The sequence below is a fragment of the Simochromis diagramma genome, unplaced genomic scaffold (genome assembly GCF_900408965.1).
Source record: "Simochromis diagramma unplaced genomic scaffold, fSimDia1.1 OVJJ01000293.1, whole genome shotgun sequence".
Classification (NCBI taxonomy): domain Eukaryota; kingdom Metazoa; phylum Chordata; class Actinopteri; order Cichliformes; family Cichlidae; genus Simochromis; species Simochromis diagramma.
In genome coordinates this window covers 4784490-4802625 of record NW_024386801.1, presented here as the reverse complement: position 1 = coordinate 4802625, position 18136 = coordinate 4784490, and the positions used below count along the sequence as shown (strand labels likewise).

At 41.7% G+C, this 18136-nt stretch overlaps 1 protein-coding gene across 1 annotated transcript; it reads left to right on the top strand.

Moving 5' to 3' along the window:
* The first annotated feature begins 214 nt into the window (after positions 1 to 214).
* On the top strand, positions 215 to 4861 carry fjx1 (four-jointed box kinase 1). Its single transcript, XM_040025276.1, has one exon. The coding sequence runs from the start codon at positions 619 to 621 to the stop codon at positions 1915 to 1917; it is 1299 nt and encodes a 432-aa protein (XP_039881210.1). The 5' UTR covers positions 215 to 618; the 3' UTR covers positions 1918 to 4861.
* The last annotated feature ends 13275 nt before the right edge of the window (positions 4862 to 18136 follow it).

The following is an 18136-nucleotide window of genomic DNA, read 5'->3' as shown; positions in this document are numbered from 1 at the left end:
AATGTATTAAAATGCGGAGTATTTATACTCTGGATATCAATTATCATAATGGCTACCTTTTTGGAATAACACACAATCGTCTGACATCACACAAACACATAAAACGCACAGCGGTGCACTTGCTCCGCTCCTCTTGGAACCCTCCTTCCCACGATCCGCCCACCATCTCGGGACTAAAGTCACGTGTCTCACCGCCTAGTGTGTCTCTGCTAACCGACTCCACCACAAATCAAACTCACCCAGCGCCCGGTGGAGAGATAAAGGCAGATGGGAAAGAGTGTGGCGTGCACGCACAGAAAGCCCTTACGACGCCAGTGGACTGTAACGGAGAACGTCCAATAGCGGCTATCGGGGTGAAGCGAAATGCGCTCATTTTTTTCCCATAGAGTAGGAATATGACAAGGCGTGTGAACAGGACGGGAGATGAGCTTCACACAGTTTCGGAGACCCTCTTCTCCTTGTGATCTTACCCAGTACGCCTTTGAGCCGCAGGGCTTCGGGCGTGTAGAGGACAGAAAGCGCACCGCTCAAAGCCGCTCCAGCTCAACTGCGGATCGGAGAATTTTTTTTCTGCCTGTATCTTATTAAAATCTGCTGGAGTACTGTGTGCCAAGAGGAATGGTGGCCGTCACCATGAGGGTTCTTTCAGCGAACTTGTTTTCTCTGCTCCTCCTGTGCGCCCTCGCAAGTGTTTTCTACGTCTGGAGCGCACTGGAGGACCGTTTGGAGCGACACAAACGGAGGTTCTCAGTACCAGGTGCAGGGTCCTTTCACCAAGCTCTCCCAGTGGACCTTTCAGCCAAAACTTTCCGTGCATTGCTTGCTGTCCCAGCGGCACAGAGACTGCACTTTGGAGACAGACTGAAGACTCGCCTCAACCTCACCAATCAACCTGTCTCTGCAGGAAATCGAGATTACAATATGAATGGGGATAACAAGAGGTCAGCCCCGCGGGAGGGCCCGGTCAAGTTGTCCCCATTGGAAGACGGAATATTTTGGAACGAATGGCTGGAAGATACCCTTCCTGCGGGATTCACGGAGGAATATGCTCTGGCTTGGCAAAAGAAAGCGAGGACGTACCGGGTGGTGAAGCTGGAGCCGGGATGCGGCAGGATATCCAATCAGCTTGCCACGTTTGCAGACGGGACCAAAGCTTGTGTGCGTTACGGGATAAACGCGGACCAGGTGCAGGGTGAAACTTTGACTTATTACCTTGCACGTTTGCTTGGCATCACAAACCTGCCCCCTCTCGTACTGTCCCAGCTGGACAGTGACAGTGAGCAATGGGAAAGTGTGAGGACGCGGATAGATGGTTTACAGTGGAATGACCGAGCCGTGGTTTCTCTAACTCAGTGGATCTCCAACCTGACAGGGGTCATCACACCTGCGCCGCTGAGACAGGAGAGCAGCGGGCTGCATCCCGCGCTCAAGGAGCTCTGGAACAAGACAGCGGTGGAGCTGCTGGAGCTGATGCAGTGGACAGACCTGATCGTATTAGACTACCTGACGGCAAACTTTGACAGGCTCGTCAGCAATTTGTTTAGTCTGCAGTGGGACTCCCGTGTAATGGAGAGAGACACGAACAATCTCCTGAAAACCCCTCGCGGTGACCTCGTATTCATAGACAACGAGGCCGGATTAGTGCACGGGTTTCGAGTGTTAAACATGTGGGAGAAATATCACAATACAGTCCTGAGCTCTGTGTGCGTGTTTAGAAAAAGGACCACGCAGCGCGTGGCAGAGCTGCACACGCGCAGAGACTCCAGGCAAAGGCTGCTGGAGCTCTACAGAGACAGCGAGCCTTTGTCTCAGGAATTAGGATTTCTCTCAGATGAGCACGCCGGTGTTCTCCAGGACAGGATAGACAGATTATATACACACATTGTGCATTGCAAAGGAAAATACGGCCAGCTGTGAACATTCAGCATGCACAGGTGATGGATTTGTTGTCTGCCTGCACAGTAATGAGCTTTGCAAACGCAGCTGGCACACCTGTGCTAAGCTGATGCGCATTACACAGAAAAAAAATGTCTTGAATATCCAGCTGAACTACCTCCTGTGAATAGAATGTGTTTCCTAGTTTATCAATGAATCAGTTTGACACGTTTATAAGCTGAGATGTTCACTGTTCGCCTCACTGTGAAGAATGACCCTGTCTTTACTTCACCCCTCTGATGTTCACCTGAATATGACTAAATGTAAAGAGTAGACTATGCGTGGTGGGTATCATAAACTACCCCTTCATGTGCGGTTTGGATTGTTGATTTGTGTTCAATAATCCCAATGATAAACTCCTAAGCCTTAATGTAAGTTGACTCTTGAATATTGTATTTCTGTTGACGTTCAGCTCGCTCTTTTAGAGAAGATCTTTTGCACACACATTGCCAGCACCTGCACTCTTGTAATTGTGTTTGGATAGCGTACTTAGCCTTAATTTCACAGGTGGAGCATATTCATTTGTGCATTTGTCTGATGTAAATACTGTCTGCCAACCTGTTTTGGAAATTTGATGCTACACTAATTTAATGTGCTTTTTAACATTCCAAAAAACTCTTTTTTTTTTTTGTTTTTTTATAAATATGCTGTAATTTAACTTCTCTGTTAATGCGTATTTTGTATGCAGTTTGTTCTTAACTGCCTTATTAGAACGCATCAAATATTTACCTATTTTGTGTGGAGTGCTGTTTTTTTTTTTTTCTTTTTTCCTTGTTTTTGAAGCCTCTGTTGCCTCTGTACTTTCCCATACAGTGCTCTCATTGTACTGTAGAAATATCTTGCACTGGCACACTTCCCCAGGAGCCATTCTGTCAGCCACAGGCACGCTACAACAGGCGTCTCTAATCCCCTTTATAATCTCACCCAGAATGATGAACTGAAGGAGACGAGTGACATTATTTGACATCATTTGAAAAGGAATTTGCTGTTCCCTAACTATATTATGACATTTCATAGCTATACCGTATATTGCAGAATATTTTTCGCACAATATAAATTGGTCAACCTATAAGCAGTCTGCCTTACTGGTTGCATGTGCTGCATGTGCTGTTAATGAGTGTTTTGCCCTCAGTGGAGAGACTTGTTTACGGCTTTTTATGGGTTGGAAATGTAACCGTGAAAGGTTTTGAAGAGAAAAACCTCAAGGCCAGCTGCGTTATTTCGCTGTATAGTCTGTGCTGTCACTTTACATCAGCACATAATTTTTTTAATTTGAACCTTATAGAGCCATACTTTTCTTATTCGTTCCACTACAGGCCTACTTCTGTGTCTGATCTCTGGTTCCAGACTTATGAGCACATCTAAGGGAAAGACAGTGATCAAACTTTTGACAGACTAATTCTTTCCAGCCTTTTGCTATCCTACAGCCCATCTGGTTTCTTTTAAAATTTCTTTATATATGTTCAACTCCAGGACACGCCACAAACTGTTTGCGCGACTCCACGAAGAGAGATGAATGCACCTTGTAAAATAGTGGCTCGATCTTTGTACTTATACTTTATTTCATGGTTTACGGCATGTTTCAGTGAATTGTTCTTCTGCCTGCTAGGTCACTGCATAAAGGGAGACAGGCAGCAAAGGTGTAAATAGGTGTAACTGGAGGCATTCTGCTGTGCTTCAGCTGTAATAGGGACTTGGGGATCAATATGTGCACTGACTGGTGTGTATAGGCGAAAGAAGGTCATGTTAATGTGCTGCCTTTTCAGTTAAAATAGGAACATGTGTTTCAAGGCCCTTGCAAAATCTACACTTGCAGCTGGGTATGGTGCTCCAGGCATGTCTGTTAATACCAAACTCTGCAAAGAGATTTACAACCGGCTGCAGGCTCTGGGGATTAAAAACAATGCAAAGCTAAGGTCTGCATGTCGAAGACAGACTTGTGACCTTTCCTCCTTTCTTGCCTCGCATGATTTCCCCTTCCGTATTCCATCCACACCATGTCCATCTTTTTGTGCATCTGTCTTTGCTCTTAACATCACTGTCAGCTTCATTTATGACCTAAATTGAAAATGAAAGTTTCATTTTCCTAATTAGCTTTTTTGTGGATTCCTTTGCACAAGAAAGTCATTTTTTAACCCGGGTTTCCTGCCAGCTGTAATCACACTAATGGGGTATTTCAAAGAGGTTGTTGAAACACCCTTAACTGTTCACATATGTTCTTCCTTCACTCTTACCGCCTTGCTTATTTCAGATAACCACACAGACTTCATGAGGTCTTTTTTTCCCCACCCAACACCAACAAAATCTTCATACAGATAAGTTTGTGTAGTTGTGTAATGAATGCAATCCGTCCTAGTTTGTGGCATCAGTGCGGCAGATTATTTTACTTACAAGTTAATACGTGTCAGTTTTCTTCTGTTTCCTGCAGATGTGTTCGTTTTTTTTCTGTGTAAGTACAGACAGCCGGGGGCTAACAGCATGCCCGAGCACAGACCCCAGGTACTCGAGCCAATCTTGTTCTTCTTTGTGCAAATTTCAAACATTCCTGAGGAGCTGAGGGAGGATCATCTCCACGGACACACCAGCACACACAGACACTTCTCAGGCACTGAAGCGTCCCAGCTGTGTACACAAACCGCTGTCAACGTTGACTCAGATCCTTTTTCATCTTTTAAAAAAAAAAAAAAATTACAGCATGCTACATTTTATTAGGAACAGAAAGACATTTCAGTAGATGCTAATTATTGTTGCTTTCTTGCTGTAAGGTAAGTGAGAGTCTAGTCAGTTTGGTGTCAGGAGGCTATACAGCCACAATCTTATTAACTAAAAGGAAAATCTACTTATCAGCTCTTCTAAATCTCACAAATAAACCTTTTACTGTATCTTGTCTGCTGAGTCCATATACATTAAAGAAAGAGTAAAATGATGTGACTGTGCTGGTTTAATAAGATTTAAGATTAAATTTTTCTTTTGGCCAAGAGGAGTGACTCCTCCAAATTCTCAGCCAACTGCCTGGCAAACCTATGGCGACAACAAGACTATGACAACACCTGCCAAGAAATATTCTGGCACACACTACCCTGTAAATTTTCTTGTTGTTTCTACACTTGTTGAGCTGTGCATTTAAGAGTAAAAACAAGGCGTAATATATCAGATACTGAGTTCTGGAGTTATTTAATAGACTTTAGATGTTTTTTCTATTTTATTTATTTCAAGAAAACAGGACTGCTTTTGTCAGACCTTGCCAAAAAAAAGAGCATTTTCCCAGACACTAGGTGACAAACTGACTGGTGGCCCGTGAGTGGAAGAACACAACTTGCATTGTTTCACAGCTACACAGTACAAGGAACTTCCTGCGCATGACTGAATGATTTCATTATGAAACTCAGGAAGAGTCACTTAGTCACAGCTGAGTGGATTTGGGCCATGATGGTTAAACTGGGGGGGGGGGGGCAACGACTCGAGGACCTTTGACAATGCAAGCACTGGACATGCAGGCTGTGGTGTGCCTGAAGAGCTGGCACAAAGACTGAATTTGTCCAATCCAGGGCTGGAAGTGCGAGGCCAAAGGCTTTGTGCATTCTTGTACAGCAGAAAGTAATGAGAAACAAACTAAGGCGAGAAGGGGAATGCACATGCATCATGGAGAAAAAATATGTCAAATATCTGAGAATGTGCAAATTAACTGAAGTAAAAGTTAAATATTATTTTATGTTATGTTGAACATTTGCTAGTTTTATCACTAGTTAAAAATGTCTTAATTTGCTCTATGATTTTGAAGTTCTTTGGGTAACAATTCATGAGACCTCAGATCCAAGCTATAACCCCTCTGTCCAGGTTTTCCCACCATTAAAACCATGCCAGGTTAATTTCTTCTGCCACTGTGCCCTTGACCAAGGCACTGACTTACCATTTGAGGTGATCCCTGGTGTCTCCATGGTGGCTGCACACTGCTACTACTACTACTTACTAAAGTTTGCTGATCCTGCTTGTTGTTTTTCCACACTTTTAAAATACATTACCACTGCCATTGACCGCTATTGAGCTTTAGGCTCCCAGGTGCTGAAAGACAAGGATTCTTTGTCCCTTTCCAGTCATCTCTGTACTCTCCCGCAGCTGCCACCCTTGCAGATTGTCGAAGAGATTACAGCGAACTTGTCTTTTTCAATCACAGAAGTGTGTTACCGCTATTGCAAACATCTTTTTTCCCCCTCAATCTGTGATGACAAACCCTAAGTCAAATCTTTGATCTCAATAGTTTACGTAGACAGAAATATAGACAAGTCATTGTCTATATATAATGATAGTATAAGGCTTGGAGCAATGTTGTAGCCTACAGAACACAGATGCAGATCTGCAAATAATCCGTTAACAGTTTTAGAAACAAGAACTGTTTAGCCTCAATTTGGTTTCCCTCTATTTTCCCTTAATGCGATTTGCTTCACGCTAGTCATAGGATACATAAAAATAAATCCTGATTAATTTCAGCACTTAAATCCATCCTGTTTGTCATGCTGCGCTCATCAAGCTCTGTCTCCAGAATGTCACACCGTAGCCTGCAGACAGTCATAAGCTTGAGTTGATTTCATGTTCAACATTTATATTTGATATCATAAACACTATGTCTACAGATATGAGAACAGGCAGGAAAGTCTACCGCCCAACATATCTACAGCACATTTATCATAAACGTTTCTTCACTTAGCAGATGTGCAAAATGGGAAAAAAGCAATTAAACTAGTTTCACCATGATGCTTTATGCCAGCATTTTAGCGAGTTTTGTTTTAATTTCGAACCAGGAAGTGAAACTTAAGATTTCTAATCTCTTTCGTTTACTTTGGCATGACATTGGCTCCCTTGTAGAGGGCCTTGTTGTGTTGAACTGTTTTGCTTCTCCCCTCTTGCATAGCATTTGATCAACATCCTTGATAAAAGTCGATATTAATCTAGGTGAAGCTTGTCAGTACAGAAAGCGGACCAGTTTTAAGTAACATGCAGCTTTTCTCATTTGCATCTGGATTCATCTCCATCTCTATGTAAATGTGAATTAGTATGCTCATGGAAATGACTTCTTTCCACCCCAATCTCTTGCTAGGAAGGAATAACTGATCATATCCATGGGGTGATAATCTATCATTTTGTTAGTGAATGTGCATTAGCCTAGCTCAGGCTTTGACCATAATTAAGATATTTCTGTGCAAATGCTATAAATGGGGAGGCTATGAATCAACCCCAGCACCGGACTAATTAGCAAGCTGGACATATGTTTTGAATGGGAGGGATGACTTTTTCTAATTCTGCAAAGCTGTATGTAAATGCTGAAACACGTCAAACAAACTTTGTATCTTATTGTTCAGACTTTAAAGCGCATACTTACTCCTAAAGTAGCCGTTTCTTTTTTACTTGTGTACTTTTTGTCAGTTGAGTATTTTAATGTGACCTTGCCATAAGGGCTTTACAGTTGCCATGCCTGAAGCACAGGGAGAATCGATACGCAGAAGGGCACGAGGACGTGTGATACTTGATGACAAAACACCCACAACCTGCTGAAACAACACATTCCTTCCTGCTTGCTGACCACTTGCTCTCTGAATGTTAGTGTTAGCTGGAGGCTATACCCTGTCGGAGATCTGAACTTGGCTACTCACAGTAGTCATTTTGAATTATAGCACTTATTGCCTGTGCTGGGCTCAGTAATCTGGCCATTTCTATGTAAATTGGGCTTTGTGCCACCATAGTGGGCTTTTCTGTTCGCTTATGCAGCGGCTTGCCTCATCCCATAATGGTCCGCCGTTACAATGAAATGATTAAAGCTAACTGTGAGAAAATGTCATGACAGTCAATCAGCTGAGTAGATAGGTCAACATAAGTATAGAAAGAAGAGGAAAGCACTCAGCCATGTGCCGTTGAAGACAGGTATAAGATTCAAGCAGCCATTTTTGGGTTGCATCCAGGTGCTTGCGTGTCTCTTTACATGGGGGAAGAGGGAAGAGCTCACTGGAGACAAACATTAGGGGAGGTTTATGGCTGACTCTGCGGTATCATTGTCATTTGCACAAGATTGGACATGCCTGAGCGAAAGAAAAATTACACTGTAGGTTACGTAGTGCTCCTGGCCATCTGGTACAGCCAGATCAGCTGTGAGAACATTTCACTCTCTTATTCTGTTTACTATGCTTATTATCACTTCTAGTTTTGCTCTTATAACTGCCTGGGGCCGATTTTCTTTCAGAAAGTTTTTATGTTTTTTGCATAAATTCTGATTTTTTTTACTCTTTAATACCACCAAACACTCTTTACGCAAGCAAAGCAATCGTGTCTCTTACAGATATTAACTTCTCTGTGTCCTTGACAGCAGTATCACTTAAAGGCATCACTATATTGAATTATCCAAAGAAAATTAGGTTTCTTTAAACTTTTTCTCTTTTCAAATCAAACACAATGTAAATGAATTGTGAAACTTTTTTTTGTCTCCTCTTTTTCATTGTCACTACTCAGTTCTCCTACCTGTATCACACTCTACTAAAGCAGATCTTTTCAACATCGTGTTGCTCTGACAGACAATTTCAAGAACTGCCTCATAAGCTAACAGCTTCCTATCAAAGATGATTTATTAATATTTTTATGTGAACATGTGGATCGTGTGGTTTGACTTTAACGGCAGCAAGTTAGAGTAGATTTGCTGCTGTTATTGCCTCTTGTGTCATAAAACTTTAATTTAAAAAGCCAATACAGTTCCATGCAACTACACCATGATCACCCCGTCTTCCTCATATATGCAGCTTTACTGATAGATTTTTGAGAAGTGTCAAACAGCCGTTGCCTGCAAAGGTGACTTCTTGCATTTGCTTGTGTAACAACATGAAACCAACAACCATTAATGCTAACATCCACATCCGCTGTGAAGCGACGGAGCTAACTGCTGCACTGCTGTATCATAACAGCCAATATAAGAATCATGAAGTAGCTGGAAAAGTGGACAAAATCAAGAGAATGGATGATTATATGTATGTATATGAGCACTGAGAAATGTTTGTGTCTCTCAGAGATGTTTCTTTTCTTTCACACCTGTAATCTGACTCATCTCAGATAACAAGACGAAGGCATTCAGGCCTCCCACACATGCCGCAACAGCAATTATACTCTGACACAACTACAGGGTGAGGCTTGGTGTCTAGCATTCCACGACACCCTCAAATTACCCAAACCAGAGAGGAAACAATACAGGGTGTAGTGGTTCATGTTGATCCATGCTAAGAGGCAGTTCAAGTAGCAAACCTTTGTTTTAGCCTTACATTGTGCTATTCTCCATAAAATCAATCAGAACTGAAATCTGGAAAGCGGGAGGTTTCAAATATGAAAAAGAGCACTTGACAGAAAAGATGCGGTTATGTGAAATTCAGACAGATATGTCAATTTTACGAATCAGCAGGTCTGAATTCATGAAAAACACACACAACAAAAGCTTTGATATAGAGATGTGGCTCCTGACCTTGTCCCAGTTTTTTAAGGGCTCTCGCTTTTCAAGTTTTCTTCTTTACCTTTTCCATTAATAACGCTATTTTCTCATCTCAGTCTATTTCTTCACATCTATTTGGCTCCTGCAAATATTGCCACTGTGAGATCCTCTGAGCATTGACTGACTGTATGTGGGGTCTAATCATCTGGGTTGGTTACAAAGACATCTTCCCCATAATCAATGCCACTGAAAGGGAAACTAAATCTTCTTAGGTTCCCACAAACCTTTGTAATATAGCACTGTCTACCACAGGGGGAATATCTATTTTCTCACATTTTGACTCTTCTTTTTTTTTCCCTACATCTTCGATTTTTGAACCACCTCATTTATTCTATATCATTATCCTTTAAAAAAGAAAGAAGGAGATTTATTGTATACTTGGGATTTGAAATACATCATCAAAGCATTGTATACTGCATATGAATCAATTTTAATGGTACAAATTATGGCTTCCAACCAGGAAATAGAAAGGTACAGAAAACTTCCATCTACAGAGCGCACTCAAATGAATTTGGCAATTAATGTGTTGACTTATCTTCCTCCTGTTTTGCCTTCTTGCATAGACGTAGAGTACACTTGTTATGTCGCCTGCAAGTTGTCGTTCCAGACCCAACAAACAAGGTCATGCATAGTAAAATGATTAGCAGATGAAATGACAATAAACTGACAACAATTTTGCTAATGAATCAATCACTGATGTCCGTTTTGATTTATGCAAATTGATGTGGATTGTTTGTCAGACAAAACAAGCAATTCAGGGATGAGTTCAAGGAGGCTGGCTGTGTGTGGAACCCCTCCCCCAAACAGTGATTATCCATTCATAGGACAGCAGCTGTAACTGGGGCACGGCAGGTCTGTCCAGCTTTGGATCTCTCCATCTGGTGAGGGAGTGTGCGTGATCATGCTGTAATAAGAGAGATACTCAACATTTACACAATGTAAATGATATATAGTCTCATACAGAGTATATTCATATACGAATATACGAATTTTTATATAAATATATGAGTAAGGCATTTTTTCTACTGACCTTCTCTTTATTAACAAGTATAATCTGCATTCTTCCCAGAACAGTGTTACATGTTATCATGTTTAATGATTACCTCTCATTAATAAAACTTTGTCCTGAGGAATCACTAACCTATGGCTCAGCATGTTTGCGACACTGAACGTAACCTCCTCCTCCTCACGTGCATTAGTTACCATGATAAATAAGCCAAGTTAAAAGAAAGCCATCTTTTTGATATTAAAAATCCTGGCTTTAGGCTCATACATCTCACTAATCCATTAATCTTGCTTCATACTGCACCCTTTCTCCTTCATAATGATTGCGGTTAATTTCCTACAGAGATACATTACCACGGTAATTTAAGCTGTACACGTAATAACTCGCTAAGAAGCAGGTTGCATTTGAGGACAGAGAAATCACAAATCGCCACCAAATGAACATTCGCTTTTCAAAGAAAATAAGATCACCATTTTCACCGAGAAGACATCATGGGCATCAGTGCATTAATAATGCGAAGATCTCTTAAAAGACAAGAGCTCTTAGAGACTGTCTTTGGCTTTCCCTGACAAGCATCTGTATAAGTAACATAGATTCTCAGGGGAGGAAGCTGCTGTTTTAGTGTTCTATAACCCTTCTCATATAAATATAACCCTAAATCAGAGACTCGTTAAAGCACATTATAAGATTTAAAATGGAGCCAATAAACAAAAAACTAATGAATCATGCACATGCCTTTATGGCAGGCCAGTGATTCTGATTAATTCACTTGCGCATTTGCCCAGTTTGATATTTCTTTCTATCCTTTCTGGCTTGAGCTGGCTTCAGCTTTTAGCTGACATTAAGAATTTAAACTCTTGTTTGCTTAGGGAGCAGCATGGTGGTCCAGTTGGTAGCACTGCTGATTCACTACAAAAAGGTTCCTGGTTCAAATTAAACCCACAGGTTGTATAGGGTGCTTTAGGGCATGTCCCTTTGTGCCTTGGAAATTTGCATCAGTTGAAATGTATTACTCTATTAGAGTTGCACAAATTGTAATTAACTAAATTTACATGCAGTTTACATTAGCAGACCTTAAAGGGGCTTAGGCAGAGCAAGAAGGGCAACATTTGCAAAGCAGTAAGAAAGATCACTTTATGAGGAGCAAAGCACAAATAATTAACACTACAGGAGTCCTGCTGGGCAGTATGATTATTTGATTTCATATTTACTGTACTGTCATTATTTGATAAATGAGAAGAACTGATTGTATTTCAGATCATACAGAAGCTGTTATCCACTGATATGCAGATGTGCCTTGAAATTTTGGCTTGCCCTTTGGTGTGCCTTGGGCACCGATTTTTTGAAACTTCTTGGTCTAAAGGCATGCATGCTAGGCTAATTGTTACTCTAAACTGGCTGCATACGTGGGTGAGGATGGGTGTATGCTCTTTGAGGAACATGCAACATGCTCAGGGTGTACTGAGACCCAAAGCTGGACAATCAAATAAATGGGTGGATTGGAGTTTCTGTCTGCTATTCTCATGAGAAATATGCACAAATTTGTTCTTTGATAATTTCGGTATGTTGAACTTGTTCCGCAGTACTGGCCCCAGGGCTAATTAGTTCTGTGTTGAATAACAAGAATGTTCCTATTTTCATGTCTTTTCCATTGATTTTTGGCCAGAGAGGGATTTGTAACTGTAGTCTAAATCTTCAGCATGCTGTTGAAAGTACAATAAATGTTCTCACTTTTTCACATTTTAAAATGAGCTAGCATTGTCAGGGAATTTATGAATTAACGTTAGCTTACTTTGCTGGCAATAACAACTGCCGAAACTAAAGTTCACAGAGATGAGCCTTTTTTTGGATACCTGAAATGAGATGATTTCATACATGTTTATCATCATCATCATTCTAAATTGCCCATAGAGAATGAAAATTTGACAGGAATAAAATTAAATTGAATAAGCATTTTTTTTTTCTCTACCAGATGGGGGAAAGGTAGGTAATGGTGGAGAAATCCTGGCTAAAAAAATAAGTAATGCAAAAGATCAGCAGTGGTTCTAGACAAACAAATTCAAATTGTATTTGGTCACATATTATAGTATACCAAGGGAGACCTAAAGGCAACACATCTGGTACATAGATTAAAACAAATTGCTGCTCACATTGACACAAATGGAGGGCACTGTAGCGTCTCTGCTGGTAGACACATGGGTAACTCAGCTTCCAGCACAAGAACAACAGAGTTAGGCCAGGTCCCACGACCCCGGCCACGTTTCGTTTTTATAACCCCCAGCCTTTTCCAAAACACCCCACTGTCATCATTTATTTCCCTGCAACTTCTTTCCGTAAAAGGTTGCCGCTGGACATGGAAGCCTGTATCACACGCCGTTGTTGTCATCTTGTAAAAACAGTAGCTGTGTGCATGGGTACAAATGTGCATGCTTTCAGCAGGCTGTTTTCCATGCTTAATCCGGTCTTCAAAGGCATATTACTTTACATATAACACCTAAGATCCGCCAGAACTAATGCATTAGCTTTGTTGGCTGTCAACACGTTGCCCCTCATAGGTAAGCATGCATGAACCCCACCCCCACTCCCCCACCCCTTCCTGCTCCCCTTTAACCCTCCCAGGTGTTCCCATAACTCACTCGGGCTCAAATCCTATACGGGCATTCCAGAACTTCAGAGGCACACCGGCAGATGAGAGCCTGGATTTATGGCTTGCTGATGGACATTGGAGGGGGAGGCAGACTTGCTGCTGGGAGGGTGACAGGGTCCACTTCAAAGAGGAGGAAGCGTTTGTTGTTTTACTCCGCGGTGCTCAGTGGTGCACATGTATGAGCACTCTCTCCCTCTGAACGTCAGACAGCCGGAGTGTTCAATGCCTAGTTTACACGTTGTTATCTGTTCAGATAGCTTTCATTTAATTTTTTTGATTCCTGTATGAAGAGAGATGTCAGTTTGCACCTTTTGAAGTCCACCTTTCTCATCCCCACACATCGATAGGCACACAGAGCGCTGATTTAGCCTGTTATTTTTCATATCAAAGGTCACCCTTCAAAGATTGCTTCAAATCTTTTTTTAGTGCACCTGCATATAATATCTTGCACTTAAAAGCCACCTTGTTCTGCGCTATTAGAGTTTGCTTGTGTGCCTTTGATATAATACGATAGGTCACAGACTAATGAGTGTGTTTGTATTTGCGCGTGAGCACACTGTCGTTCCCATCCAGCTAGTGTTACATCGCAGGGGCCCACGTGAGTGAAGTTGATGGATGTGTGGAATACTGTCGTTTCTCTGAGCAGATGTGTAATGAACCCTGCTTTGCTTCCGTAACATTTGGGTTGACTGATTACAAACAAATGCCATTTAATATGCAGGGGTGCTGTCTCTTAACAATGCAACAAAGCTTCATAGATGAGATTATACATAAAATATGAGTAAAGACGCCCTGCTTTTGTCCACAGCGTGCAGCTTTTTAAATTAAAGCTGTGCCATTATCAAGTTTTCTCTCCACCCGCATGAAAGCACCACCCAGGATGAAAATGAAGCTGCGTGATGATTCATGTACAATTTTCCCATCTTATGTATTTCTTCAAAGCCACTTTTCACTTTTTATGGAAGAAAGCATTTCCAAGTATATTTATTGTTTCAACTTTAAAGGTTCACATTGTTGCTTCTTTTTCTCATTCCCTCTGACTTTGCTTTTCAATTTTTCTTCTTTGAGCATTCCAGTTCTATCCATTGTTAAGGTAGAAAAGCTGCAGTAAATTGTGGCTGTTATTCCCAGTAACCAGGGTGACTCAAAAGGCTCCAATCCTCCCGCTGCTTAATCAGACCACTGTTTGTTCAATCTCCTTTTTCTCATGGTCCTGCCTGCCAACTAAAACTAATCAGGTATTATAAGAAATTAAAAACAGGCTCTTTATCCTCTCTCACACATGTGAATTTCAGACACTTCTACACACCCAGTATTCATTCCTATAGAGCCACATCATATATCCTGCTCCACTTTTGTCTCTGCACATGCTCTCAAATCATTTTTCATCTCTACCCCATGCTGGGAGCCTCTCTTACCTGCCTCATCTGAGTCAGTAAGGGGATCTGCAAAAGCCTCATACTAGATGTGTGCACATTGTGAGTGTGATGCTGGCCCTGAAGTGACACGGAGAGGGTATAAATAGAGCAGGCCCACAGATCACTGTGCCAGACAGAATGTGGCATCTGCTGTGCTGGGAGTGCAAAGTGTTTGAGAGCCTGTAAACTCCCCACCATTTCTCTTCCCTCCCCTCTTCCTCTCATCTTTCTTCCTCCTCTATATCTCTGTCTGTCAATTCCCTCCCCCTCTCTCCTTTTTCCGTTACTTTCTTACATCTTCTATGTCTCACCCTCCTTCTGTCTTATATTCCCTTTGCCCTCACACTCTCCTCACATATTGCTACACATCTGCTGCCATGTGTTGAGTGTTACGAAGCAGTCCCACTTTCAGGCTATAATATCCTATTTCTAAACACAGGGAGGAAACGAGAGAGGGGGGCAAAGAGAGATAAACACAGAGGAAGCATGAAAAAAGCAGTGGCCCTGCAGTGGTTCACATCAAAGCCTCGATTTCATATTTAACATGGTTTAAAGATTCCTCTGATGCCGTGCTACACATGTTCCTTTAAAAAAAAACAGTTAAAATAAAAAATAATCCCATGGGATTATGTGGTATATTCGCGAGGAAATTTTAAGCAAGACACGCAACTCTGTAAGCACAGGAGATAAAAGCAAAATCTCTGCAGGTTACTTCATTTCAAAAGTCGTCATCGATGCTTTGATTTATCAGTTTATGTCCCTGTTCTCAGTAAAGCTTTTATAAAGTGAAGTTAACCTGCACGGCTCTCTCTTTGTCAGAACATAATGTGTGAATATGACATTAATGCATAGCCTCTTCCAATGTCAGTCATACTTTACTCCTACGTTCCTCCTTTTACATCAACGCATCACACACAAAAAAATCAATTAAGAAGAAATTTCTTGTAGTGCTATTGTAGGCTACTTGCTATATTCATTCACATACATCTTTTTTTATTATTATTTATTTATTTCCCAGCAGCACACCACTTAATCTCATAATCTGCTTTTACTGTGACTTAAGTTGTATTCCCTCAAAGGACAAACAGACAGCACAAGCGAGCACACATGCGCACGCACACATCTGCAGCGTCAGCCAAATTATTAAGCGGCTTAACTGTCTTTAGAGTTCCATTCCTAAAATGATTCATCCATTCTTCCTTCCTTGCGTCTTTTTTTCCCCTTCCTTCCTCTTTCCCTCCCCTGCGCCATTTTCCTGGACCCTCTCCACGGTCTGTGACAGGTAGTCTTCCACAACTGTTTGCTGACTCAGCACAGGAGTTCATATTGCACAGTGGCAATAGGACATTTGCAGCAACAAAGAGAGTTAAAGGGAGGAGCTGACATCAGGAAGATGGGGGACTATCCAACTGTCAGTCTGAGAACAACGGCGGGTCATCTTTTCATCCTTTTGTTTGCTCGCAGACAGTGTTCTCGCCTGTGAAGACGAAATTCAATCTTCATCCTTTCACTCACTGCTTTTCTGTCCCCTCTTCACATCATCCCACCCTTTTGCTAAAACTATTCTCTGCTTCTGCCCTCCCTCTTAAACTGTTTCCCCTTCCTTCTCTCGCTCTTCTTTCCCATATCTTTCTTATTCTTTCCCACCATTCTATCACTCACAGCAGCAGCACACACACACATTCATACACACATATTACACACACAAAAACCGCTTCTTCGTTTCACTGGCCTCAGGCACAGTTGTTTGAGTGAATCTCTTTTCGTCTTTAAATCTGTAATTACCTCAGTGATTGAGCCAAATGCAGTGTCACTCCCCAATTTTCCTCTCTGTCAGAGAAAGAAATAATAAGGTTTATGTTGCCACCTTTTGACTGGCAGGTGTAGTGTTACTGTACGTGGGGAGCAATGCTAGAATTTGATCAGAGGGTACAAAAAATAATGGGATGTGCTTTAAAGATTTATTTATTTTTGGTAAGGTTTCTTTGGGAAATACATTTCCTGTTTCCTTCTCCAAGCAAGAAGTGTGTAAAAACCATTTCAGTCATTATCAGCCCAATTTATCTACAAAATTATGCATTTCAGAGTAGACTTACCTTTGCTTGTTGCAAGATGGCACTTTTTAACTATTCAAAGGTGTTTCTTTCTTTTCCTCACTTGCTTTGTCTATCTCACTAAACACACTTACCTTAAAGCAGTTTTTCTTTCAGCATTTTTGTAAGCTGAATCCCAGACAATCAAGCATGAGTCCCAGAGGATACCATCTAGGGATTTGGAAGGTTTGAATGCATTTGGCACGAATATTCATCCCAAGAGCCTTCCAGGGCCACAACGATGCCAGGATGCCATACTTCAGGGGGCACAGAGGAGCATTGTCAATTGGCGCCCACATTTAGGGGCCTGCTGAGGGAAAAACACTGAATGTCATTGTTATGTAGCGCCAACGATCTGTTCTGTGTCCTCAGCTATGATGTCATGGCAGACACTAATCCAGCTGTGGCCAAGCACGCTTGACTATTGAAAAAGGTCATTAATCTTAGCACTGTATGATTATGCACTTGAATATTCTTGCATGCAAGCTACATAATCAGATGTTAACATCACTTTGCAACCATATTTGTATTCACACAACTTCTTTCTAAGTTCTAGAGTTTGGAAAGTAATCAAAGTGGAAAAGATGCAAGTGGCGTGTGCTCTACTTTGCAGAGTGTGACTCAGTGGCAAGCACACACTTGTTTGCTATTGATGAAGCACAGATGTAGCACAAAAATGAGCATGTTGTGAGTAAAGCCAAGACATAACAACCTCAGACAAAGCACCCGTTGTGTATGACACACTGTTTTCTTACATTTTGGTCTGAGCAAAGAGACAGAATGAGTGTAAGCACAGATAGGTAGGTCTACTTTATTAACCGCAGACTCTTCTATTAAGTACAGATAATTCTAACACATAGTAGGGAACCATCTAAATAAGAAAATGTAGCAACATTTCATGTGGTAGAAATTTTTTTCCTTGTTGTTGCTTCACGGCGGAGGTCTGACTGCTTCCACAAAGTAAACATTACTGAGCATCTGTGTTTTCTGCTATTTTTGAGGCAGCTTGTGGAAAAGGCCAAATCAAACATTATGACACATGGAAAATAACCCTCAGAATTTTCCTTCAAGAACATAAATGAGTTCAAACTAAGATATAAATGAAATATGACAATTTATTTGCGCTCTCATGCACATGACGATTCATGCACGTCACTGCAAAGCTGTTGTGATCACCTTTTCCTGGTTGTGAAACCCTTTTACCCTGATGGGGTAATGCTCCTATCTGTAGGGCAAAGGGGAGGCTGTGAATAATGACACTTTGGTTTTTGCCTGAGCCAGATCCCAGCCAAGCTACACCTTTGGAAAATGCAGCTCTGTACTAACATCTTCAAAACACCACAAGTTGGGCGATCGTGGCTCAAGAATTGGGAGTTTGCCTTGTAATTGGAAGGTTGCCAGTTCAAGCCCTGGCTTGGACAGTCTCGGTCATTGTGTCCTTGGGCAAGACACTTCACCCGTTGCCTACTGGTGGTGGTCAGAGGGCCCGGTGGCGCCAGTGTCTGGCAGCCTCGCCTC

What these genes read in the sequence shown, in the direction of transcription:
- fjx1 (XM_040025276.1), top strand. Translation starts at nt 619, where the DNA reads ATGGTGGCCGTCACCATGAGGGTTCTTTCAGCGAACTTGTTTTCTCTG.